General features: G+C 50.9%; 1 protein-coding gene across 6 annotated transcripts in view; it reads right to left on the minus strand.

Moving 5' to 3' along the window:
• Positions 1–26,882, minus strand: part of FMNL2 (formin like 2) — a 145,392-nt gene that overhangs the window by 59,261 nt on the left and 59,249 nt on the right. For all 6 annotated transcript variants that reach the window (XM_054209189.1, XM_054209191.1, XM_054209190.1 and 3 more), the window contains exons 2-3: positions 12,260–12,343; positions 2,728–2,808 (exon numbers count right to left, since the gene is read on the minus strand). In XM_054209189.1, coding sequence (XP_054065164.1) covers positions 2,728–2,808; positions 12,260–12,343 — 165 coding nt within the window. The remainder of the gene's footprint in view (positions 1–2,727; positions 2,809–12,259; positions 12,344–26,882) is intronic.

Genomic DNA, 26,882 nt, shown 5'->3' on the forward strand with positions numbered 1-26,882 from the left:
CTCCAAATGCAAACCAACTCGTCTTGAGTCAAGCTGCTCCTCTCCATCCTCTGCACAACCACCCTGCAGCAGGACTCCCTTTGGTGGGCAGACAGCGATGCCTCCAACGCTCCCAGCTGGAGGAAGACTCTCCTCTTCTCCTGCCTGGGGCTCCCTGCCCATGGAAATGCACTAAACCAGCTGGATAAATTATTCTAGAGCCGTCGTTTTGCTGGATTCTCATTTGTGAACAAGGTAAATGAGAGCAGAAGCGGATGGACGATGATAATCATCTTGGAATTGCAGTACTTAACAACCAGCTCGGTCACCAGTTATCACACACACAGATTCGAGGTGTTTGAAAAGGGCTTATACATGTTTAGGACGCAAGGGATGCTGCTGCAAGTAGGGCTAAGCTATGAATACTAGGGGAAAAAAGGTTTGTTCTCGGTGCAACACAATAAACCCACAATAAAATCAAGGGGACTAACTTGGCAGTTAATAATTCTCAGGGGTTCATCTATTGAGGCGAAGATGACGAAAGGCTGGGATTTGCCTTGCCTTGCTGACCTATGTGAAAACCATCAGCTGCCTTTTTCACCGGGGTTTCATCACACGCTGGTTTGCACCACCGCCTGACTTGAGGTAAGACGAAGCCCCAGCTCAGAAAGACAGAAATAGACGTCTCCCTGTGAAGTCCTAGTAGACACAAGGCACTATAAATTTTTACTTTGAAATAGCTAGTTGAGGTCAGACATGTAGTTATTCTGGACCTCAGTTAATTAGCTCAGAGTACAAAAACACAGTGCCTTCTCTCCCAAGAGAGTTCACACAACATAACTGCGAGCAAGACAAAGACCTTACCTCTCTAGAAACAAAGGTAAAACACTGATGTAGGATGAGGCAGAGAGGGGTGGGAGGGCATGGCAGAGGCGGGCAGCCCGTTCCCAGGCGGGCCCGTCATCCCCAGCGAGGCCAGGCTGCCCTCTGCAACCCCAGCAGGAACTAGCTCTGGGCTTTACTGGGCTCCCAGAAACACCAAACTGCAATTTCTTTACAAAAACGTGTAATTTCAGCACTTTCCTTTTCCTCTTTCAAAATTCAGCTCAGACGAAAACCCAATTGTTTTCCTGGGAAGAGCCATTATGACCCCAATTACAAGCTGAAACGCACGTTTTGCGGCAGCGTTTGGAGTCACCTTCTCTCAGCCACGCTGGGGATCGTCAGCAAAAGCGCCGACACCACCTCAATCACAGCAATAATCCCAGTAAAACGAGCTCTCCCCACAATCTCCCGCCTCCGTCCCCAAGCCCATTTGTAAATCTTTCCACTTCGCAGCCCAAGCTGAGGAAAGGCTGCCGGGGATGCAGAATAACGCAACAAAAGAGAGGAACTCAATGGAGTTATTTTTAGGCTCCTTCAGTTTTGTCCTTTGTCATGGGACTCTTATAGTGGTATTAGGATAAGAAAGGCTTCAATGTGTGCCCACGGAGTAACCGCGGAGCAAAGCCAAACACTAAATGAATTTGAAAAACCCTGGAGGAGAAAAACACAAAGACCCCTGTTCATTTTTTAAAAAAACCGCTATAATCAGCTACAGGAAAAGTTAAAGGTTTCCTACTCCTTGTCAGAGCCTCCAACAAGCACGGCGCTGTCAGAAGGCATCACGGCAGCCTGGCGCTGGGGCGGGCGCTGGAGGCAGAGGGCACCCAGTGCTCGTCCCTCGCAGCGTCAGGGCTGCACCTCGGCCGGAGCCCGCCCCGGCCTGCGACCCTGTGTCAGGACACGGATTTTGCCGCAGGGCACCAACCTCGGCTCATTGTACGGCAACACAAAGGCGCGATTGTTGAGGACAAGGCAGAGCCCGTCAATGGCAGGACCGGCAATGCTCTCGCTGCCTCTTCTTGGTTGGTTTTGTTGGGTTTTTTTAAAGGCTATTATAACTATCAGCACAGGATATGAGCTGATATCCAAAGTGGTGAAATACCAAAGGTTCAGCGATGTTCCTCCAAATGGGATGGAGGTTCACTGTTATTCTAAAATCCCGGAGGCTATTACTAAGCCCGTGAAAACAGTTCAGAGATATCAGAACCAGCCACAAACGCACCCCGGTACAAAAGCCACGTTCAGGGATGCACGACATTCACATGAACTGCCAAGTGAAGTTCCTGAGTCTTTCATGAGTGATTAACTAACTATTTCGGACAAAATAATACACAGAAGGATAGACGAGGCTCTGCCATGTAAATACACCCCAGCTTATCTCTTTACCTCACAGCCCTGAAGCCTCGGATGAGATGACAAGCGAGTGGCGGACTGTGCCAGCTGGGCCGAACCTGTGTCACCCCAATGCCCAGAGAAAAGGACTCAAAACTTCAACATCCCCTTCACAGGGGCGAGAACAGCGCCAGCCAACAGAGGCTTCATTCACCACGTGGAAAGTCAGACCTAGAGTACGGCCCAGCGATAATTTGTCAGACTACTTATTGAAGCTAAAGTTATTAAAACAATTTGTTTCATGTGTCAGATGGTCCTTTTCTTTGCAACATCTGTTCTCCTTTCCGAGCCGCGAAAACCGCAGCGTCTTTCCAATTTATCTTTGCTTCTCTCTGCAGTTTGTTCCATCTCCGAGGCTCTTCCCAGAGAGTTTTACGGGGCGTTCTACACAAAGGCAGGAAGGAACCCGGACCCGGGACCATCCTCGCGGAGGAACGAGGGACAGGCCAGAGGAAACAGGACGCTCCTCACCTTCCTGGTTACAGCCGGGTCCAGATAGCCCTTCAACTTCTGGATGTATGTGTGCGGAGGATTCTTCACTTGAAATCTTTCCTGCAAAGGATACGAGAATAAACATCAGCCATTTTATAACATCCTCTATATTTACTTCCTACATATATAAAACGCTTGCGTACACATATATATTTAAACAGTACGTATTCATAATATAGTTTTATATATACATACCTTACATTCATAAATAGATAATCTATGCATCTACAATATGCATGCAAATAAAACATATTTACATGTAACTTTATTTTCTGAAATTTGGTATTTATATGGGATGCATAAAAATTTACCTTACACATTCAGTGACAATTTTGAATTTTAGTTACACGTACCAACACGCACATCTGAAATCACAGGGTTTCCGCTAACCAGGAGCACTGAGAGGAAAGAGAAGCGTTGGGAGAGCGGACGTGTGTCCCTGTTTGACTGAAAGCCACCACTGCAAGAGCTGAGACACCCTTTTTATCGTTTGGAAGAAGCCTAACAACACGCTGCACAGTCTATTCATGGGAGAAGTCTCATCGCTTCATCGTTCAGACTCCAGAAAAATCAGTGCAAGAGCAGTATGTTTGCAACAAACAAGTAGTATTTTTACTTCATGATATTAAACTGGATTGTCTCTGTGGGTGGCCCAGCAGCTCCCAGCCACCCCTTTCTGCAGGTTCCCATTTACGTGGGGACACCGACTGGCGAGGGGGGAGTGCCACATGGGCACTGGCAAAGCCCCCCTGCCATGGGCACAAAGCGGTCACACAGTATTCGGGCCACGGTGAGTTCAACTGGTCCTGGTGGACCTCCACAGGCGATGATGACCAGCGCTCAGGCTTTATTTCTGTTACAAAGCACGCGTGAGGCTGGCCAGCTCTCCAGCAGTAACGATGGAGTCTTCGTTACCAGTCCTACCCAGCCACCACACAGGAGGGCTTCTTTATTCTCCATCGATATGCCCAATCACAGCAGCATCCCACTTCCTACATCAACACAATGCTTGAGCACCAACGTGTTCATCGTGCCTTGGGGTCGGCTCGCCACACTGTTTCTGCCAGCACCGCTTGCATGGGGAGAAGCTCAACATTCACCGGCAACGCGCGCTGGCAGCCCAGAACCCCCCCGCAGCCTGGGCTCATCCCCAGCAGCGTGGGCAGCAGGGCCAGGGGGGGATTCTGCCCCTCTGCCCCGCTCTGTGAGACCCCCCTGCAGCGCTGCCTCCAGCTCTGGGGCACCAACAGCAGAAGGACACGGAGCTGTTGGAGCGGGGCCAGAGGAGGCCCCGGAGATGCTGGGAGGGCTGGAGCCCCTCTGCTGTGGGACAGGCTGAGAGAGCTGGGGGGGTTCAGCCTGGAGAAGAGAAGGCTCCGGGGAGACCTTCCAGCCCCTGCCAGGCCCTCAAGGGGCTCCAGGAAAGCTGGGGAGGGACTCTGGAGCAGGGAGGGGAGCCATGGGATGAGGGGGAAGGGTTTTACACTGCAAGAGGGGAGATTGAGGTGAGATGTGAGGCAGAAATTGTTTGCTGTGAGGGCGGTGAGCCCCTGGCCCAGGTTGCCCAGAGAAGCTGTGGCTGCCCCATCCCTGGAGGGGTTCAAGGCCAGGTTGGACGGGGCTTGGAGCAACCTGGGCTGGTGGGAGGTGTCCCTGCCCAGGGCAAGGGGTGGCACTGGGTGCTCTTGAAGGTCCCTTCCAACACAAACCATTCTGAGTCTATGACTGGTGGTTGAGCTTGTCCCAGCCACCCATGGCTCCCCGCGATTCAGAGGGTTTCCTTCAGCACCAGTGTCACACCAGGACCAGCAGAGCTGAGGGATCTCCAGCGTGGTGGGAAGTGAGCTGGCAGACACTACCAAGGCCACCGTTCCACTTACTAGGGAACTTACCACGGAGGAAGGCAGGTGCCTGCAACCATGGCCTTTACCCATGTGAAACACCTCACTACCCACGCCTGCTTTCCTGCTTTCTGTCCTACACCAGCACTCTGCCCGATTTCCCTTCCCCATCTCACCCACTGCTTCTCCAATGCCAAGAAATTCCCACCCGTTTCCCAACGCCCAGCCTTACAGGGGGCCACTCGACCTGCAATCCAGCACCAGCCACGTTCAGAACTCAATTGAAGATTTTAACAACAAATACAAGGTCTGTACAGTTTGTATTCTGAGAGCTGCCTGGTTTTTTGCTTGCTTTTTTACCAGTTGCACGGCCAGCTTGAAATTTCTCCTGCAAAGCTGCTGTGAAACACGAGTTGTTCTGCGAGGAGTATGCTATGTCCAAACCTGTTAAGAGCATTACCGAAAGTTCTGATACTATTTGTATCTTGGAAGAATTTTAAACTATTCTGCCCCTTCCCTTGAGGAAAGATCTCATAACAATTTCCTCCCGAAATTTCGCATTTTATAACTGATATTTGAAACCTCCCTTTATTAGGTCAGGATGCAATTTTGACTACATTATCTGAAAGTTATTTCATAATGAATAGGAGGACACTGCTGCCCAGTTACCAGAACGTACTGTCTGAACACCAAAACTTGTTCCTGTTATTATCTTGCTGCTTGCTTTAAAAAAAGTAATCCATCATGGTCAGAAGGAAAAAATCAACCAAAAAGTCTGCCCTGTGGTGCGGCAGCCCCAGGCGAGAGCTCGCTAAGGCACACAGCAGACATTTCTTTCCTCTTTTACAACTGGATTTTTTTTCCATGCACCCTCACATGTACGGGCCAAACACAGTCCTGGAATTTGCCATTTCCTCTTTATCTAAAAAACAGTTCAGGAAATAAAAAGTTCTTCCTTGCCAGCTCCTCTCTGGCCAACGTGACACCAAGGGTGTCTGTCCTGCTCCATCCCACCCAGCAGCGTGGCCACCACCACGGCCTCCTCTCGGCTCTGTGGGCACGGGCACTTGGAGCCAGTCCCCTCTCAGCTGGCCCCCATGGGTCCGACGGTCCCTTTCACACCCTTGTAGTTAAATTTGCTGCTAAGTGGAACTGCTACCGCTGTGTCGGGAAAGACAGATGCACAAGAGAGATGGATGGAGCTGCAGACAGCTCTGGAAGCGGTGTGCCAAGGCTCCATCGCTCAGCTCCACCGGCACAAGCAGCAACCAGCTACCACATCCCGAGAGGTGCGCGATGGTCAGCCCTAGCATCCAGCTCTCTGGAAAACAGGAGCAGGAACACCCATGGATGCTGACAGGGACTTTAAAGGAAATAAAAAAATATAAAAACCAAATAAAAGCACATCAAATGTATCAGTTAAAAGAATAAGATGTCAATATCCCAAGCATCATAACTGCTAGCTTCATTTCTCACTTTTATAGCCCACTGTTGGGCCAGTTTCTCGGTCAGACTTATAGCCCCCTCAGGACACTGTGGACTGTGGCTTTACAGTGGGTGTAAATGTAAGTTATTTAGAAGCAAGTTCCATCCATTAGCCCATTTTAAAACTTCTTCATGCTGGCAGACAGACAAAAAAAAGCACTTTGCTGAAAATGAGAATCTGGCCCATTGCAGACTAGTAAAGAGTTATAGAGGTATCCGGGCCTCGGAGACCACCACCGCTTCTCATTTTCCCCCCCAACAGCTTTGTATTAGCTCAGAGACATTACAGCATTTGAATGATCACGTCCTTCTCTACACAAAACCACAAAGGTGGAAGTGTTTTCACTGTGCCACTTGGTAACTGCGTCCAAATGCCGTTCTTGGCACCTGCGAGTGATGGCGGGAAGCGGTGGAGCACCGAGGCGAAGGTCCGCTCTTGAGGGGCGGTGGGCGAGGTGAGAGCAGCCACGAGCAGCAGGAGCAGCGGAGTCCCAGGCTAACGAGGCTCCACGTCAGCTCTCGGACTTAGTCCTCGCCTTTTTGGGGGTTCTCTTCTGCCAATGCAGCTCTGCTGCATTTAGCGTAACCCGCCAGAGAAGCTATTTTACGGATTTATTTCTCTTACTAACTAATCAGCCATCATCTGCCAAAGTGACAGGAGCTTTCCCTAACTGCCAGTTTTAATATCTGGAGTCTTCAAAATGAAATGCTTCAAGAGACTCAACGAGCACGTTTAGTAGTCTGTGAGGCAGACACTGTATGGTTTTGTTTGTTTTCTTAAAACCTAGCTGTAATTATGTATTTATGTAATAATCTCTACAGTGACTTCATTGAAAAAGATGTTGCTCATTACTGTATAACGGAATTATTTGGGTTGAAGGATTTTGAAGACATTATCCATGAGCAGCAGACACCAGCATGGCTCTTCTCTAACTAGTGACCAAGAACCACTTGTGGTAAACATCTACTAGTCCTGGAAACATTTTTATAGCCCCTTAAAGTGCTTATTTTTGCTTTGGAAAGCCATGAGGGATTAGCCTTTAAAATTGCCCTTTCCTGGCTATGATTGCTGTCTGGGTTTACCCAGCTTTGACTGTTTTACATTAGAGGCTGATACGTCGCAAGCTGCAAGAACCGGGGCTCGGTGCTGCGCAGCAATGGCAACCTGAGGCACCCCGACGCCTCCGGGACACCCGGAACGTCTGCTCGCAGCCATCATCTTCCCAGAAAATGGATGCTCTGCCAGAGCTCACAGGGGGTGGGAAGGCACGGTGCTCCTCGGACCAGCGGGATTCCAGTCTGGTATTTCACTTGCCGTGACTTGCAGGTTGGCCAGCCCAGGGTCCTCTCAAGGTCCTCCGGTCCTTCTTGAGCATCACTTCCCTGTAGAGACAAATACGCTTCCCGGCTAACACCGAGGCACTGCTGTTCACACGTAATCCACTTGCCCTAGATACCATAAATAATGAGTTAAAAATCCTTGCTTTTTCCCGTCTGCTCCTCCTCTCCGCTTCTGGCAATTCCCAATCACTCACTGGCCAAATCTGCTTTCAAAATAAGAATTTATAAGGCAAGGGGTTTAACGCTGTTTGAACGAGGAGGTTGGGGATTTTTACCACACACATATGAAGTTTAAAATCTGGTTTTGAGTCTCCAAACTTCACTGAGCAAAAAGCATCAGCCAGTGGGTGACATCACGACTGGGACAGGGTGGCTTCCCCTCCCGGTCGCCCCAGGACCGGGCCCTTCAGACACAACAAAGTTAATAAATCCCAAAGAAACCTATTTTATCTCCACTACGTGACTCACACAAGCACCAACACTATCTCCAGCCCCGAAAGGAGAAAGGCACAGGCCTGCAATAGCTCGACCCTGCCTTTGTCACCACCTCGAAAGCAAACTAACCTAATTTCCCAAGGATAAAAGGCCCTTTCTTAGGTGAAGAATTGCTGAGGAGCAGACCACCACTCCTCTGCTTCTGGGACCTGCAGTCTCCAGAATTAGCACTTTATTTTCCTGACGGATACCAAAAAAAGGGGGCAGGGGGGAGACTTTACTTCAGCAGCAAAGAGGAACTGCCAAATTTCTGCATTTCCTCTTCCATGTGATCCTACAAAGAACTTGACACATCTCTTGTCCACCCAAATCTGGAAAACGTATTTATGCCGTAACCAGGAAATTGTGGCTTTTCCAGAGATCTTTTGCTTCCAAAAACATTCAGGACATTTTCTGCATTGGTGACATATGTTATTATTATTATTACCCTCGCTAACTTGTTTCATTCCCAGGATTCACCCAGCGCATCCGACTCGGTACCAGAAGCCCCGGGAGGCAGCCCCTAACCGCCAGGAAGGCAGGCAGCATGCGGACAGTGAACGCCGGTGAAAGGAGGTAGACGAGCTGGGCTGGAAACCAGGGTCTTCTCAATCCCAGGGCACAAAGAGGTCATAAACGTGGTGCGTTTCCACCACCCATCCCCCATCCCACGCAGACCTGGAGGGTGGCTCAGTCCTCCCCGCAGCAATCCAGCTGCCTGCCAGCAGGACTGTATGTCACTTTGTATGTCTTACTACGGAGTCACAGAATGGTTTGGGTTGGAAGGGACACTAAAGCCCACCTGGTGCCACCCCCTGCCCTGGGCAGGGACACCTCCCACCAGCCCAGGTTGCTCCAAGCCCCTGGCTTTGATAAATGAAGCCATGAGCATCTCTGCTGTCCAAATGCTCCTGAGTTCAATAAAACATTGGATCTTCTAGCCTGCATTCTACCCCGAAACGGGGAGATTGACAAAACATTTTTTTTATGCACAGGCTGTAAAGAGAGCTGTACACGGCTGCTGCAGCACGTGCAAAGACATTGGTTGTATGTTGGCAAAAAAATCCAGATGTCTGCTGCAAGAGGGTCAATGTCAAGAGGGCCAAAGTGATTAGCTTTTTGCTGATTTAGAGAAGGATGTAACCACTACAGCCAATGCCTGCTGAACCTAAGTGTAAATGAACACAAGGCCGAGGGTCCCTCTGTGGTTTCAGATGTTGTCCTTCTCCAGGCTAAGCTGAAAGCTGCCTGGTTTTGGCAGCCCAATCTCACGACCCCTCATTTCTGTGCTCAGCTCTCCCTCCACCATGATGTTCCACCAGGCAGTGAGCCCAGGTCCCCTCCCGTCCCAGGAGAAGGCCACCCTGGTCTCAGCAGAACCGGGGTTTCACCCAGAGAGCTGGAGGACTCGGGGACTGGTGCGGCACAACCTCCTCACCTGGGGCCATGCTTCCAACAGGGCCCGTACCCGCGCACTTCTCAGTCACAAATGAACCCTGAAGCAGAACATGGCACCCCATCAACGCACCACACGTGGCCTTGTTTTAGGTTCAGTCACCCCCGACACAGGCACAGAGGGGTCCGAGCCTCCTGGAAGCAAAGCTGAGGGGTGGGACAGGACCCCCAGCCAAGAGGCTGCTGGAGAAACCCACCGCCATCCCAGTGAGCTCCATGCTGGCCACCAGCCTCCGAAACAGCCGGCACCTGCCTTCATTTGGAGTTTCATTAGGAAATGGAGAGAGTTCTACAAACACCTCAGTGAGGATATTTTGGATGTAAACCGCATGACTTCCATTTTAGGTCTCTTTATTTGTTATTCCACACACACGCTTCCACTGTCTCCAAAGGTGAGGACATGGTGATGCCCCTGCCACAATTTGCCATTAGAGGGCAACGAAGAACTTTGTAAGATGTCCCCAGCCTCTTCCCTCAACACCCGTGCCCCCTCTGCAATACCTCAGGCAGGACGCCTTGAGTACACCAACAGTGTGGCTCGCCATGCCTGGGAACGGTACCCTCTTCCCTGCCCGGATCCTTCCCAACGCTCACCCCGAGATGACCACCGCTCGGCCCTCTGCAGGATGGGCAACAGGTTCACTGGCTTCGCTGCTCTTCTCCTCGTACACTAAGCCAGAGAGGCAGGGAGCAAGCTTTCAGGACACCAGCAGCAGCGCTTAGGTGACTTGGATGGTTTATAGACAAAGGAACAGAAAACACCACCCAGGATGAGTCCCCCACAACCAGCCCAGCAACTCTTACAATGATTCACTACATCGTTACAATAATAATAATTGTTGTTGTTATTATTATTGTTATTGTTACTGTTATCATCATCGTGAGACTGGCAGCTGCCCGCTTTTGTTAATCTCACTTGCACAAAAGCGAGAGTTCCCTTCTGGGAGCCAAATTCTCTCCCTCTAATTTTCTCAAAATATTTCACAGACAAACGGCCAGGGTCAGCTTTACAGACTATTCAGTAAATATAATTTAAGAGCAACCTCTGGATCCGTTTTACTTTCAGACAAAAGCTGAAAACCAGGGCAGGAGGGTGAGCATTAACTTCCTCAAGCTGTTACATTAATTTACATCCTCAGTCCTTCACTAAGCAAAAATGGTAGAAAATGGTGTAATGAGTGATACCAATAGAAATATCAATCAAAATTTACATCCACACTAAAAATATAGATTCTGTACAAAATCTATTCCTGGAAGTACTTTCAGCCACTCACCATAATTATGTGGACAGATATAAATATTTCACACCCCATATGCTGTATTACGGTGCTTCTACAGACACCTGCTTCACGCTGCTCTGATTTACAGCGGCTGGCAAGCACCCGCCGGGGCAGCCGGGGAGCTGCGGCACATCCCAGACATGCAGCCCCCTCCTGCCCAAACAGGTCCCCTCGGGTGGCCGGACCCCGGCAGGGTGGCACATTGTCACCTCCCGTCCCTGGGGATTCCTGGGCTCCGCAGCGCCGGTTCCAGCAGCCCTGCGCTGCTTCTCTCCCAGCGATGGGAAGCAGGCTCATCCCAACCTGGGGGTGGATTCGGCATTGTGCAAGGAGCTATTAAGATACGCGATTGCTGCAGATTGCAAATTTCCTTCGCTGCGTTTCCATCTGCTCGTCCCTCCTATCTGGCTGCGGAGTTCAGGAGTGAATCAGCAGCAGCTGCGCGTCGCCCAGGGTGGATCCGCTCCGAGGTGGGAGTTCAGACGCTGAGGCTCTGATTTGCCGTGCAAACAGAGCCCATGGACTCCAGCACGGACACCCTTCCATGTACATGCTCCGAGTGGGCACGCTCTAAGCAAACACCCATGAAACAAAACGCTTACACTAGACTAAGCAACTTGTTCAGTGTCTCACTAAACTGAAACTTTAAATAGCTCAGCACTTTAGGTTTTCCGCGCAGAAAACTCCTGGAAAAAAGCAATTAATCCTTTATTCAGTTTCACTGTAAGGTAGTTGGATTTTATCAGAGGCTCCACCACTGTCACAGCTAAATAGGAAATGTCTCACAAATCTATTCATTAAAATCTTCCTGACCTCACAGCATGACCGAACCTTCTGCCAAACTTCCATCCTGGTACTCCCATGTTTACATTTCAAAGGAACATCCTACCTTCTCAGTCCTGGATCAATTATTTTCATTAGCAATTACTTTTGAAGTCTATGGCAGAACCTGATTTTGCTGTTGGCTCACAAATGCACATCCTAGCTCTTGCATGCTTCCCTTTCTCTAAATACTGCAGTTTCTGTTCATTTGTCACGGCAGAGACAACCTCTTAATTGTTGCACGTTGCTGCCAAGCCTGCACGCCGGAGCAGAGCTCATACACAAAGATGCCTCAGCATATGGTGCTGCTTAATCCGAGCTTGTTGTTCAGCCTCTGGAGGCGAAGAGGAGTTCAGGCTCCATCACCATTTGCCTTTCTCTGAAAGCGACAGCTACCCCCAGCTGCAACAACGGCTCAGGACGTGGAACGCCAAATACTCCCTGCATCGAGAGCACTCATTCCTATCACACGGGTCAAGACCAAACCCAAAGCACTCGCCGAGAGGTGACTGAACATCAGTCTCCTCGAGTCTGTGGCACACAAAATAAGCAGCATTCACCGCCCAGCAGAAGCAGCACAGGAGTGATGGTAACATCAGAAGGGAAAGAAAAATCGCTCTATGGCAAAAAAGGGAATTATTGTCACAAAGCTTCTATGAGGTCCTAGCAATAATGGAGTGTAAGGCCAAAGAAATGAGTGTTCGAATCCGTTCAAGTACGTGTCCTCTGCAAGGTGCCTGGGGACACTGCTGATGAAGCCCAGGTGGTGCTCTCGATGAGATGTCTGCCAAAAGCCCCCCCCGCCGCCCTTACCTGGTCACAGATGAGCTCCCACTTCTTCTCGTTGTCATACTGCCGCAGGAGCCGGGCTTTGTCGGGCGGCAAGTTCATCGCATTCTGCAGAGAAAGAGAGAGCAAACGTGAGGGACCACAGAGGGCTCAGGCTCTGGCAGAGTCAGACATGAGCAAACCAAGGCAACGTGGCTGCGGTTGCTTTAATTGTTTTATGTGAATTCCTGTTGACAGGGTTATTCAGAAACATTCCCTCTAAATGTCCTCTTTGGCCCCAAAAGCACCAGTGAATCACAAGGCACCGAAGGGCTGGGATCAGCGCTGGGCCACACTGGGACGCAGGAGAAGGTGAGTGACAGAAGCTCAGGACAAACCACCTCCATCCAGAGGAGAGGACAGGGCTCCCTGGCCATGGTAGCCACCTTCCAGCCCAGATGGTCCCCATGGTCCACCACATCCCCTCCAGCACCCCCTCTTCCCTGCGCCTGCCCCTGCCCCACACACTCATACGGGAAACACACGGAGTGCAGAAGGCCCATTCCGTCCAAACAAGATCCTGAAACGCCATTTCATTTTATTTCGGCAGCGGGACACTATTCAGGTTTTTAAATGTCACCGCATGCAACCGCCTCTGGATAATACAGATGCCAGAGGTGGGATTGCCGCTGCCTGTCGTGACGTTGTGCTCCTTGCACACGCAAAGACAACGATCCCGAGACTGTGACTGACAACCCGCAGTGTGGGGTGGGAGGGCAGGGGAGAGGCAGCAATTAGAGGATGCCTATGGAGCTCTGGCTCCTTCGCTGTCAGGTGAGGTACCTTTCCAGGGGCAGCTGTCAGAGGTAGGGTGGTAAAGGCCGGCTACTCGCTCCCAAGGCAGTTCTCGTAAGAGCCGTGTCTCGGAACACGCAGCATAACTGTCGTGCTTATGCTGCTGGAGAGCCCAGGAATGCCTCAGGAGAGCCCAGGAACGCCTCAGGAGAACCCAGGAATGCCTCAAGAGCTTCCCAAACACCAAGCCTGGAGAGCCTCCCCGTCAGCCCGGCGGCATGCAGCAAGGTGAAGTGGCCAAACGTAATCCCGCTGAGCACCCCTTGCTTTCCCATTCAAATTCCCAGACCAGCCCCAGTTATCCCCAGTTAACCCTTCGGGATCACAAGCCTCTGGTCCAGCCCGGAATGGGATGGGAGCGAAGCTGCGCACAGCTCCAGCGCCGGCAGGCACTACCCCTCTGCGTTTGATTTCAGAAAGGCTGAGGGAGGCACGCAGAGGCCAGAACCAAAGGCTGTTAAATAACCCCACAGCAAAAGCGTCATCAATGAACCAGCGGCTGTTAAACAATCCTGCAGGAAAACAGTCATCAATGAACTGGTGTTTAGTTACTGAAACACTCCGCTCCAGGAGCGCCCATCTTCACAACCCGTGCGACAGGCAGTTTTACACATTTACGAAGAGCAGGCTGTCCTGGGGATCCTCAGAAACACTCCCGGGGCCGGGCTCTGCCCAGCCTGGGACCCAGACCTCCATTTCCTCGCACAAAGCCTGCCCCAGGTGATGGAAGAGGAGGGATGCGGACAGCCCGAGCTGCCACAAACACCCGCGAGAGCATCTGTTACCACCAGCCCAGCCTGCTGGCACCCCAGTCTGCTCACCCCAAAATGGCACGGGGACTGTGGGTGCCGAGGGCAATCCCCATGCCGCTGGGACAGTCAGTAGAGCGCTGATGGCACCCAGGCGAGCTTTGGGGGATGAAGGGCTGTGAAGGAGAACCAAGAGGTTAACTGGAAGCGGCTGGGCATGCGTGGCAAAGCTTTCCAGCACCGTTTCTACGTGGCTGAGTGCTACGACCCTGTCACAAAGACAAGGCTTTCCCTGCTTGTATTCCAGCGCTTGGGCACGAGGCAGGACTGCCTTCCCCTACGCCTCCCCAGGGCTTCCAGCCTTGGTGGCCTTTCTAACTGGCAGCCAGGCCGCCTGTCAGCCTGCTCCCAGCCCCGGGGGGACGCAGACGCGGGGCCGGGGCTGCTCCTGACCCCAGCTCCCTCACAGCTGCAGTTCCAGATTTCCCTCTCCCCGGCTCCACTCCCACAGCCCGGGCTGGAAACCAGGAGGGCTCGGGCGTGATCCAGGAGCAGCTGTGGCATTCCTGCCCGCCGGCAGCGATAGCTGTGAGGAGGCAGGGCAGAGGAGCTGCTGCAGCCATCTGCCTTTGCGCCCGGGGGGAACAGCCCCGTGTGATGCTCAGCACGGGGGTCCCCCTCGCCCGAGGGCATCCCCAGGCGGGCTGGCAAGATACAGCCACCACCTGCCCTCCCACCACCACGCTCCGCCAGCGCCCTCAAAGCACGGCAGCACGGGCAGGAACAGCGGTTCATGCACCAAACGCTGCCCTTCCACATCTTCGGTGTGACAGCAAATGTCTCTCCTCACCGGGAATACTGTGGACCCCCGAGGGACCCCTCCGGTGCACCTGCACCTCCTGGTCCACGCAGGACCTCCAAGGGAGGCGAGGACAGCATGGGTCTCCAGCCGACCTCACCACCTGCATGTTGCAGATGTCCCCACTATCGTCCCACAAGACCTTTATCTCCCTCCGTCCCGGCTGACGAGCCCCCGCTCCTGGGGATCCCCTCCACCGCTCTGTGGCTGGGATGACTGCTCTTCCTGAAGCTTGTTTTCCATCAGATAACAAATACTCTTCCTTTTGCTCATCTCTGCTGTCATGTTGACAGTATTTATAGACAGTGATCATATCTGCGCTTGATTCTCCTCTCAGTCTCTCGCCACGTAGCTTATCAGCTCTACTTATCACTTTAATGCACTTCTTGGTATTTTTCCCGGGGCTTTTCAAGCACCATTCCTTACCTCTGAGGATGCAAACATACTTCAGAGCTACGCTAGCTCTCAGCTGTAGGAAAAGCTTCACTGTTTACCTGCAATACACCCCTTGTCAAACTCTGATCTTCTTATGGCTAATCAGCTTAGCCAACCAGGCTGGCGCTCAGACAAGAAACCTGCCTGGAAATCTTTGCAGAACTCAGTCATGGCAAGAGTTCAGCACGGATGAAAGCCTGCAACAGGGAAAACAAGACCCAGGCAGCAGGTTCCAGTGATCTCATTTCGAAATGAATTAAATCTGATCTCATTCTGAAATGTGAACTCCTTCGCTCCGCGTCGTTTCGCTGTACACAACCATTTCATGCATTTCAACAATTACTGCAACTCACTTCAGATAGCCCCTGCCCTGGTCCGACAGGTGAGACTGTTCATGAACACGCTGCGTGCAACCAGGCTCAAATCCCTGCGTGTAAGCAGCGGCTGATTTGCACCTACTCCCTTCTCAGCAAGAGATTTCAAGCAGTTTTGAACCCTGCTCGTGTGCGAGTCCATTACCGTGCCTCGGGCAGGACCTCTGCTGAGGCAAACCACGGCGGGTCACCCCAGCAGCCCCTCTAGCCCCGTCCATCACCCCTACTGGAGGGAACTGGGAAGGAAACTGCCGCTTCTGTTGTCTGCCGCCCCTCTGGCCTCATCCCTCCCGCAGTAAGGAGGAAATGCACTTGGACTAGGGCTTTTCATGCTGGCAGTGTCAGTTTGACATTAATTTTTATGTTTTATACGTAAATCAGTTTGAATGGCTTTCTTAGCAACTGGATCAAATCGGATCCATTTACTGGAAACTATCGCAAGATGTTCTCGCTCACGACCTGAGGCTCTCCCCTTGTCGTGCAGGTTTATTCCCTTCTCCCCGTCTATGACGCACCGGCTGAATCGGATCTCCTGGTCCCCAGGGCTCCCTGTCCTTCGGCGCTGCTCTCCTGCAGCCCCCAGGCCAGTCCCCAGCACACCTTCGTCAAGGCTGTACCAAATAACCCTTCTACCTTTGTACAAAATAACGCAGGTGTAGAACATAGCTTCTCTGTGGACCAACGCTGGTCTTCCGCCGGTCTTACTGTTAACAACCGTTCCCTGCTGGAAAACTAGTTTCTAAATGGTGATATTTTTATTTAAATGGGAAGCAATATATTCTCTTTATGGTGATGCATGGCACTGCACCAATTGGCTTTCTGAAATCCAAGTGCGCTGTATCTAATTGCATAACCTTCCGCTGTTGCATCAGTGACTATGGCAAAGACGGCTACTGAATTGGCTTGGCTTGATCTTACCGGTTGCAATAGTTTTGACTCCAGTCATAACTAACCAGATGCATTAGTCGTCTGGGTTTCTCATTCTCTGTGGATCAGTGAAATGACTCACAAATGTCTCCTGGCCACTTCCAGCCCTTATGACTACGGGCTTCACACATACCAGCATTTTTTAGTTAACTACAGTCTATGACCCGTGATTTCTCTTTCCATCTTTACCCTAATTAGAGTTCATGCTTTGAAGGCTTTTGATAGCGTAGCTATTCCATTCCTGATACAATCTAAATCCCTGCCGTTGCCAGAAGGGATGGCCCCACTCTCTCCTCCCCTGCCTGTGTCCCCAGCCAGGTCATCCCTCACCGTCCCCTGTGTCACCACCAGCACTTACGCAGCTGGAGGCCCTTTGCCAGCAGCACAGACTGATCAGCTCAGGAAGAAGAACTGCGCCTTTACACTGGGCACCCACCTTCCGTTAGGATCCCACCCTGGGCCATAAAAGACCATTTCTTCTAGTGGCAACAGCAGTCGAAGCAGCCCCACTGTCTTGTACCCCACTGCTCTGCATCCCCATCCCGGGCTGGCCCCGCGCGGCTCATACTGAATATGATCTGGATTAAAAATAACTGCTTCTTGTCAAGCTATTTTTAATTCAAGTTGGTGCCATGAGTCCGAGAAGCTGCATGGTGGCACCAACTGAGAAGCTGCCGGGGCCCCACCGCAGCTCCCATGCTGGACCACACGGTAGCCGTGATGCAACCTCCCTGTGTTTGGGGTTTTCGCCTCTTTGCACCCTGTCATCACCCCGAGTCACGCAGCCCTGCGTAAAATACGGATGCTCAACAGCCCAGGCCAGCCGCCGGGCCCAGGTGAGCTCCGCAGCTCTGCTCCACTCCCTCCTCCCACAGAGCCACAGCCTCAGGGAAGGAGTCCCACCTTCCTCACCATGCTGCACATTTCCACTACATCACACCGCTTCTAGGACTGAAGGGGCGGGGGGGGGGGAACCTCTGGCACGTCATTCTGCCTCGATGTCTGCGAGGCAATAGGAAATGGGTGCGCTCCGCTGCTTTACAGCCTCTGAGTGAGGTTTCCGACTCCTCAGAAACACCTACAAACGCAAATCTGGAGTGCGGCACTCAAAAGTAACTGCAGCTAGATCCGACACGGCATCATGCTGTCTGCGAGGGCTGGTTTCCAATCATATTTTGGCTCCAAAACCACATAACTTCTTTTTCCCCACAAATTCCAAAGTTATTCATGTCTACTGCTGCGTGCCAAATAATATAGGTAAGGTTTCCATTCCGTTTGCTCCGGGTTGGCATTATATAGCTAGAACTTAAATTAATCACATTAGCAGATGGAAAACTGGGGGAAATACTAGCAGACCTACAAAATATTAAATTGCTTAAGAGTTAAAAATAAAACCAACAGCACATCAAGGAAATATATGTATTTTTAACCTACGAAACAAAGCCCAGCCCTGTCCAAACTGGCAGCCCCAACAGCGTCTCCCAAGCACGGGGCCAGATGACTCGGTAACGGCGCTGCATCCCAGGATGCATCGGGATTTAGCCTCATCCCAAAGGGATGATTTCAGCCGCCTTGCTATGAGAGCGAGAGCAGCGGTCCAGCACAGGGCAGGAAGAGGCTGTTTCCCACGCAGCAGCATTATCTTCTGGCCGCGAGCAGCTGGAGGAAAGCAGGACAGTAGTGCAGGTATCTCAGCTTCGCACTTGGCATGCCATCCCCAGAAGGAGAAGAGCGACGGTAAGTACAGCCTTGTCACCGAGAGCTGAACTATTCCGTAACTCAAGGTAAAAGCTGTGGGTGGCACTTCCCTGCCCTCTTCAAAACTGACCAAAGTTGTGCCATATACTATATCCCTCTGGCTTGCCAGTCGTAACCTTCTTACCTCCGTCCTCCAGAAGTCTCCATAGAAAAGCAGTTTCAAATTAGGTTTTGAGCCAACAGAGCATCTAGATTTTCTATGGAAACTGCGTTTCCAATTTTTTGGCACTAAAATCTAGTTTTGTTGACCCATTTGCAAGAGTTGGGAACCACTGCCATGGCACTTGGCCTTGAACCTGGCCCTTGGGAGGGAAGTTCGTGAGCATCTGTTGTTCGTTTTAGTGGCCAGCCCAGCCCAAATTACGACAGCACAGTGGCCCCTTCCACGGAAAAGGAGCGAACTGGCTCGGCCCACGGTGCCGCTGGTGGCCACGTGTGGTGGCCTCAGGCCTCAGGGGCAAAGCGCTCCCGCAGCACCACGTATTATCAGCATTATCCAGAGAAAAAGCTAAGAGGGCAGCCCAGGCGCTGCCGAGGGACAAAGCTCAACTGGCTGAGTTTATTCACGTTACAGAAATATCAAAACCATTCAGCAGCGTCTGTGATTCCGCTAAGGAAAGGACCAGCGTTTCACTACAGGTTTGAGCCGCAGACCAGGTCACATCGGCATCAGCGCCGCACGCGAGATGCTGGTGATGGGATGACTGAGCTGTATTTTTTTAACTTGTTCCTCGTTTTAATGAGAATTAAAAGGCTCAATGTTTTGGAATATGTCGTGCTTTGGGCCAGACTGGCCACTGAGATGAATGACATGTGTGGCAGCAACTTGACTGACTCAAAAGCATGCGCATTGCTAATTAATAGCATTAGGCTCTTGCTCTTTCTTATTAATCTTATCATCTTTCAGTCCAAATCCCTTTTATTTATGAATCATGACATTAATGTGCTAGCAGCAAACACGACAGAGGCCTCCTGATCCATTTGTTCCCATGAACGGCCCTGCATGCACTAGGAGCACGTGTACCCTGAAAATACGAGATGTTTCCACCAGCCTCCTCCCATCCACCAGATGGGGACAACGTGACCACGGGAGAGGCCAGCCCTGCACCAGTCCAGGTACTGGTAGGGCAGCAAAGCTCAGCCTGGCAAGGCGAGTCAGCCAACGCTGCGAACTTCAGAGCCGGAGGAAGGCAAAATTTAAAAGCCATTTCAGCAAAGAGTTAAACTTCCCACTGCCATAATGCCACTGCTAACTTTAAATGAAATAAAGGTATCCCACGAAAACGACGGCATCTCCAGCGTGGCAGGAAGGCTGCGGGTGAATATCCACTCCTCTGTGGGACACGGCAGAGTAGCTCGTATTCCTGAGACCTAATTCCCAGCTCCCTTTCTCCTCCCGCCCTTCCTCTGATTGGGATTATTCCCAACTTGCACTACTACCAGAGACAGAAAAACAAACCTGGGTAGTTTTTGGCTGCACAACAGCATTGATGAAAAAGATCAGGGCTTTAATACATTAAAAACAATATTCTTGGCCCTTGTAAATTAGATTCAGATTTACATACCGACATCAAAGCTCTGTTCATTGTTCCAGCAATCGCAGACTTCAAGGACCCCCTGTCCTCACCTGGAATTTCCTAATCTGAGCTTATTCTCCAGCTCATCAGTTCAACTTCTCAATTCCTCGCAGTGTTTCATAACAGCCATGGCTATTGCATTTTGCCTCCAGCTCTCCTGGTTTTATCTCCACCGTCTCCACCATGATGAGCTGCAATCTTAACTTTTTCTGCATTACAGTCAGGGTTGTCTTAAAGCACAGCCTGAACTATTTTAAACTTTTATTAATATCTAGTGAGTTCTGACAAAGTAGATCCAAAATTGGTTTATAAGTCAAACCCATACCTCCCACCTTCGTAAACCTGAGACAGAGCAGCCCCCTTCCCTGGCTGGAGTGAGCCTGAGAACAGAACGCCGGCTCCTGAGTGGATCCAGGTTTACTTCTTGGCACTGCGAGGTGCCTACGTCTTCCCAGAAACCAGGATCCAAAAGTAACCAAATTCCAAAAATAATAAAAAGAGAATGGAAAGCAACATAACTTGCAGTTCGGATCTGTTCATGTATATTCATGAAGACACTGACATTGTCCCCCTTTGTTGACAGATACATAGGATCTCTGAGTTTGTAAATGTGCCTTCACATTTTCTAAATTTAGTGGATGTAAAAAGAAACCAGTTTATAACATTACAAAAAGACACCATGACTGAGCAGAGGATGCAGAGGCAGCAGCGGGAAGCCAGGGTTTTGTGCTCATCCTTGAGCGATGAAGGATGACTTGCACCTACCCAGCTCTTGTCCTCTCCTGGGACAACCAGCTCCAGAGGAGACATTGGCTGTTTGATGTTGACTTGGGGCCAGAAGCCGTCACAAGTGAGACCTCCTTACTCATCCCACTCGCTTAAGTTACTTCCAACCTGATGTCTACCAAAGATCTATAACATGTAAAGCCTTGGAACAGCAATCTTCCTCTCAAACCCCTTCCCAGGTGAACACACATCGACCAGATCACCCCACGCTGCAACGCAGAAGGCTGGTGGCAATCGGGTCTCTTTAGCCTGGGGTAAAACTCCGTAAGAACTAGACTCTGGCCCCAAACTCGCCTCTCTTGCCATCGCTGGAGAAGGTTAGCTCGCAGCTCTGCCGCACCACACTGCCCACAGGAGACCCTCATCCCGTCCCTCACCCGGCCCCTAACTCTGACCCTTTCTGCAAGGGAAAGAAAGAAAAAAGTCTATTGCTAACTTCAGGAGCTGCCTACTAAAACAACCCTCGATATTTTTGTACAGTATTAAAATTTAATTCTAGGACCTGGCCTGTAAATCAGCCCTTAATATTCTTCTACAATATTAAAATTTAACTTTTTGCAATTTTCTGTGCTACTTAACTTCTCAATCCTGCTACGGTGTGTTTATTTAGGAAAGCTAGAAGCAAGTCAAGCAATCTCAAAGTTCGTTGACTTCATGTGGTATCCAAGTTAGGCTAAAATTAAATGTTCTTATTGTTCTAGTCCTCCTCCTCTTTTTTTTGTTTTTTTTTGGTTTTTTTTTTTTGGTTTTTTTTTATTAAACTGCTCTTTGATCTAAAAATACCAATGCTCTCAACCCCACAAGTCCACTCTGCTCCTAAACACACCCTGGCTCTGCAGGGAGAGCGCTGGGATGAGCAGGATCAGATCAGCATGGGGTGACAGCAGTGTCCCCGCTCAGAGGACGCGGCCCATGGGGGGTCATCACAGCCCAGGGCTGCGGTGGGGATGACCACATGGAGCTCATTCTCAGAAACAACACTGGAAAAAAAATAAGGAAAATTCTTTAACTCTGGATCCATGATTCCCCACGGACATCTCAGTGGGCCTGACGAGGTCATCCAGCAACATCTACTTGACGCATCGAAGGGGAAAGCTGGGATCCAGAGGACCTGCGGTTCCCCGGCAGACAAGGAAGGACTAAACCATCCAGAAATCCGGCAGCAGGGAAGGGTAAATACTTCTTGGGAGGTCAGTCACCTCCCGGCTGTTTACAGACAAACGGCCCCGCTAGCAGCAGTTCTGCTGGCAGCACATCAGCCCGGAATCCTGACGGAGCACGGCCCGGAGACAATCCCAGAGAGAGAGACAAGGGGTTCCTGCCCTGCACAGCAGCACTGGATGACGTCCACGTGCAATTATTATTATCATTATTGTTATTATTGCCCCTTCCAGGCCCTCAAGGGGCTCCAGGAAAGCTGGAGAGGGACTCTGGAGCAGGGAGGGGAGCCATGGGACGAGGGGGAAGGGTTTTACACTGCAAGAAGGGAGACTGAGATGAGATGTGAGGCAGAAATTGTTTGCTGTGAGGGCGGTGAGCCCCTGGCCCAGGTTGCCCAGAGAAGCTGTGGCTGCCCCATCCCTGGAGGGGTTCAAGGCCAGGTTGGACGGGGCTTGGAGCAACCTGGGCTAGTGGGAGGTGTCCCTGCCCAGGGCAGGGGGGTGGAGTAGATGAGCTTTGAAGGTCCCTTCCAACCCAAACCATTCTGTGATTCTGGGAAGGCTGACACTCAGACGCCAAAAGACTTGTTTTGATGCCTGTGTTTTACCACCCTTGTGGTTCCCCATGACTTCCCCAAGCCCCTCCAAGGCCGGCCACACTCATCACCCCTCCTCTGAGCTTCCAGGTGCTGGTCTTCACTTTGCTTCTCTGCTTTACCACCATTAACATCTGCATATTTATCATAAATTCGCATTTGACTTCAAAGCTCTTCACAGCGGTCAACCCCACCCTACAAACACTTGCGGGGCGTCGTACAGACGACAGGACCAACACGGAGAGGTTTAACACTGCTGCACATGAAGCTGCAGGTGTGAGAGGGAAGCCCGGCATCTCCCCCTGCGGGCTCGTCCCAGTGCAGACACAGCCACAGCTCATGTCCTGGGTGTCACAATCCCTTCGCCTCCACCTGGGAGCACGCGGCAAGTCTCGGTGGGCTGTCACCACATCCATGATGCCGCTGCTGAAACTTCACCTGGGAAACCTCTCATGGGTGTTTGGTGGCCAAGGACGACTGCTGCTACCACAGAGCTGTTTGTTCCTTTCAAAAATTCAAACCCAGCCTAATGCATTTCACATTCTGGAAAAGCTGAAGCCTCATTAATTCACCACTGAAAAATAGTTTCATGCTACAAAAGGTTCAAAGCCCAACTCACAGCTGACTCACCCGGCCTGGAAGCCCCGAGCAAGCCCCGCGGCTTTATTAAATCATTCAAAGGCACTCGCTACTGATAAGGCAAACCACAAAATCCAAACTGAAAGCCGTTTTAGTGAAATGTCTGAGAAAGTGTCTTCCAAAGAACCAAAATATATACGCTAAAGGGTGTGCTTGGACTTGAACAGCTTGTGGTCAGTTAAGGCGAGAGGTGTCCTCGCCGCAGAGCAGCCGACCATGGCACCAGGCGCTCACCCCGGCTGCCGGACGCTGCAGAACAGGGAACCAGCAGAAGACATAAAGGCAAAGGTTTTCAGTGATTTTTACATCTTTTCCAATCCCGCGCTGGCACGCAACAGTACAGACACGGGAGCAAAGTCTGAGCATCCCGAGAATAATCCTGGTTGTTCTCTTAAACTTTTATCCAGATCTCATTGAAAAAAAAAAGCTTTACTGTAAAGCAGAGGATCCCATCCCCTTGTGACACTGTTCACTACAAACCCTATGGAAATAAGAGCAAATGTTGCAGAGCTACCTGTGTAACTGAACTGCTGTTCATCAATCACTGTTGAAAAGAAAAATTAAAATTAAGGGCAGCGGCACCCATCAGCGGCTGCCAAAAACCATCTGCCATCTGTGCAGGCAAGACGACTGCAGAATCTCAGCAGCATAAGAGCAGCTGCAAAGAACAGTCGGTTCAAAGGCCACGTTCTTTACAAAGGTGTAAATCTCATCTGTGAAATTAAGCGGTGCTGCGTTAGGGGCCCTTGATGTGAAGAGGAGGAGAGTCAGCCCCGGGCAGCCTGCGGGCAAAGCGGGGCGGTGAGGGGAGGCCTTGGGCAGGAATCAACAGCGATGACCCAGCCAGGAGGGTCAGGAGGTGAGACAGATGCTGTACACAGCCTGAATGTTTTGGAGCACTATTTTGTATAAAATCACAGAATCATGGAATGGTTTGTGTTGGAAGGGACCTTCAAGAGCACCCAGTGCCACCCCCTGCCCTGGGCAGGGACACCTCCCACCAGCCCAGGTTGCTCCAAGCCCCGTCCAACCTGGCCTTGAACCCCTCCAGGGATGGGGCAGCCACAGCTTCTCTGGGCAACCTGGGCCAGGGGCTCACCGCCCTCACAGCAAACAATTTCTGCCTCACATCTCATCTCAGTCTCCCCTCTGTCAGCGTAAAACCCTTCCCCCTCGTCCCATGGCTCCCCTCCCCGCTCCAGAGTCCCTCCCCAGCTTTCCCGGAGCCCCTTGAGGGCCTGGAAGGGGCTGGAAGGTCTCCCCGGAGCCTTCTCTTCTCCAGGCTGAACCCCCCCAGCTCTCTCAGCCTGTCCTCCCAGCAGAGGGGCTCCAGCCCTCCCAGCATCTCCGGGGCCTCCTCTGGCCCCGCTCCAACAGCTCCGTCTCTCTCCTGTGCTGAGGACGAGAGAAGTGATTTGCAGAGGGTGGGTGCAAGGCAATACCTCCGACCTCCCCTCCCGCATGGAGGACTCCTGACTTCACCACCACCCAAAGTGGTGACCTGTTCACAGACGCTCTGCAAAGTCGACCTCACTGGAGAAAAGCTGCAAGCTTTCAATTAAATGATTAAAAAGCAGTTAAACTTCATTATTTTTAATTTAAAAAGCAGCTGACGATCACAAATTATCCAAATGCACTTCTTTGATAGAAAAAAACAAGCTGCTGCCCAGAAACTCTTCAATCCAGCACTGGGCCTGTGCTAAAGACGTCGGGCTAAAATATACCCCAACACCACTGAAGCTTCTTCCCTGCAGGAATACGGTGGAATAAGCGCTTTGGAATTAGGTGACAAAAATAAGAAGAAGTGGGGTTTGTGCTATCAATGCACTTTCTTTTCCTCTCATGCCCTTGTATTATCGCTCTACTGAATGTCTATACAGGAAGGAAAAACAAAGATATTTCAGGAATCCGTAAGACTGTTTCTAAAACACAGAAGAGCTTTTATTCTTCACTTTAGCGTACATTAAGCAAAAAAAGAAAGCACTCCCTTTCTCAACCTACCGTTTGAAGAACAGATCTCACACTGAAGACTGTAATTGCACAGCTAGATTTGTACAGTACCACAACTAAGAAGCCTGAATTCAATGAAAGCTTGAACATACATGTGAATGCTTTTCCCTTGTATACATACGCACACGCACATAAATACATGGAATTTATTCAGAGCGAGTTTCTTACGCCAATGCCTGATGATACTTGAACTCCATCTCCTCCGCTCCATGGTCGCCCACAGCTGGGACGGGACACCTGGCACAGCCGAGCCCCCAGGGACCCCCGAGGGCAATACATGCTGCTTGCCTGCCCCAGCCCACCTTTCTGCCCCTGCTTCTGTTGATACACACTTAAACCAGACAAGGAATAAAAACTAAAAGCAACTAAAACCCACAGGGCCACCACATTTTAGTCCTAGGACGCAGAGGAAACACTGTCGGTTGGCAGCTTCCCTGATTGATGTTGGTCTAGAAACAAAATCTTCATTTGAATAATATTAAGGGCCTGAATAAACCAAGAAAAATAAATGAACTCAGGGATAAAAAGCCTGGCCCCCGGCCCGGTCCCAGGTTTATTGTCTCCGACGGATGTCAGCACGAGCCCTCCTCGCAAAACCGCGGCTCAGACAAAACTCCTCTGCTTCTGAAGCAGACGTGAACTCCCCGGTCGGACGCTCAGAGTTCACGAAAGCTAAAGTAGCCCGTCGTGCCGAGCTTCAATCTTCCCTGTACACAGCTGAGCTCTCCCCCCTGCCCGACACAGTCCTCCTGGATCCCCAGCAAGCGCAGGTCCCTGCGGCTTCCTCCACGCTGCCCAGGAGGGCGGAGAGAAGGGATAAGCACTTTTTTAAAAAATACAAATTATTTACATCCCTCTTTTCCATACTCAAGTACGTGATGAATAGCGAAAGGAATTTATCTGAAAGTTTGTTACACGTAAAAATGTAAACACACGAAAAAGCTCTCCTATGCCAAGCTTCAATCCCTAGTGAATTTCTAAAGGCGAGCTATAAACTTTGGTTTATACTGGAAATATTTACAGGTCTAACTACTGCAGGCACCACCACAACCCAACAGAAGGGGTGTACGGGGAGCCAAAGTAAACCACGAACGTGTGACTTTCTAGCCATAATGAGAAATAATTCATACAGCAAGACTGCTGTGTCTTTTACTCCGTTATAACTGACCCCCAAGGCGCCCTTACATTATGCCTGCCTGGGCTGACAATAAAAGAGTCACTAAAAACGTATGACACACGGGCACGCACATAGATGCAGGCACATCATATGAATAATTTTAAGTGCCTAAAAATTATCCATCTTCAAACTACCAGCCCTGATGTTTGCTGTTTCACCAGTCACGTTTTCATGTAACCTTCTTGAAGTATTTTTTTTTCCATCGCCGTTCAGTGTTCAAGTGTTAGGCTCCAAGTATTTGCCAAGTACGAGGCACGGGGATTTGACTGAACAACGGCACGTGGCGGCTGAGCAAACACCTCTGTCTCTGCTCCCTTTGTTCCCCTCCTAGAAACCCCGTCCTTGACGGGCACCGCCTGCCCTTGCTCCACCTGAAGCCCGAATGCGTCCCTGTGTCTCGCCTGGGTAGCCTTTGCCACCAAGCTCCTGCTGCCGCCTCCTCCTTCTCCTCTTCCTCCTCCTCCTTGCTCCAGACGGACATTTTACAGCACCAGAGATGTCAAACTCAGCAATACATCAGCGTTTGTGCAGCGCGCGTGCCCTGCCAGACAACTTGGCGTGAAATATAAATGAAGAGCTGCTGCACGCGGGGAAACGGCCCCGAGCTGCGCACAGGTTTGAGAAACGCCGACCTGCCGCGCACGGCTCTGGGCAGCCGGGGCACACACAGCCCTCGCCAAAATGCAGCCGCAGCCCTGCTCCTGTGCTGCAAAAATGTGCCCCTGCCTCTGGCAGAACCAGAATTCACTATTGCTGCCTGTCCACA

The sequence above is a fragment of the Rissa tridactyla genome, chromosome 7, assembly GCF_028500815.1.
Source record: "Rissa tridactyla isolate bRisTri1 chromosome 7, bRisTri1.patW.cur.20221130, whole genome shotgun sequence".
Classification (NCBI taxonomy): Eukaryota; Metazoa; Chordata; class Aves; order Charadriiformes; family Laridae; genus Rissa; species Rissa tridactyla.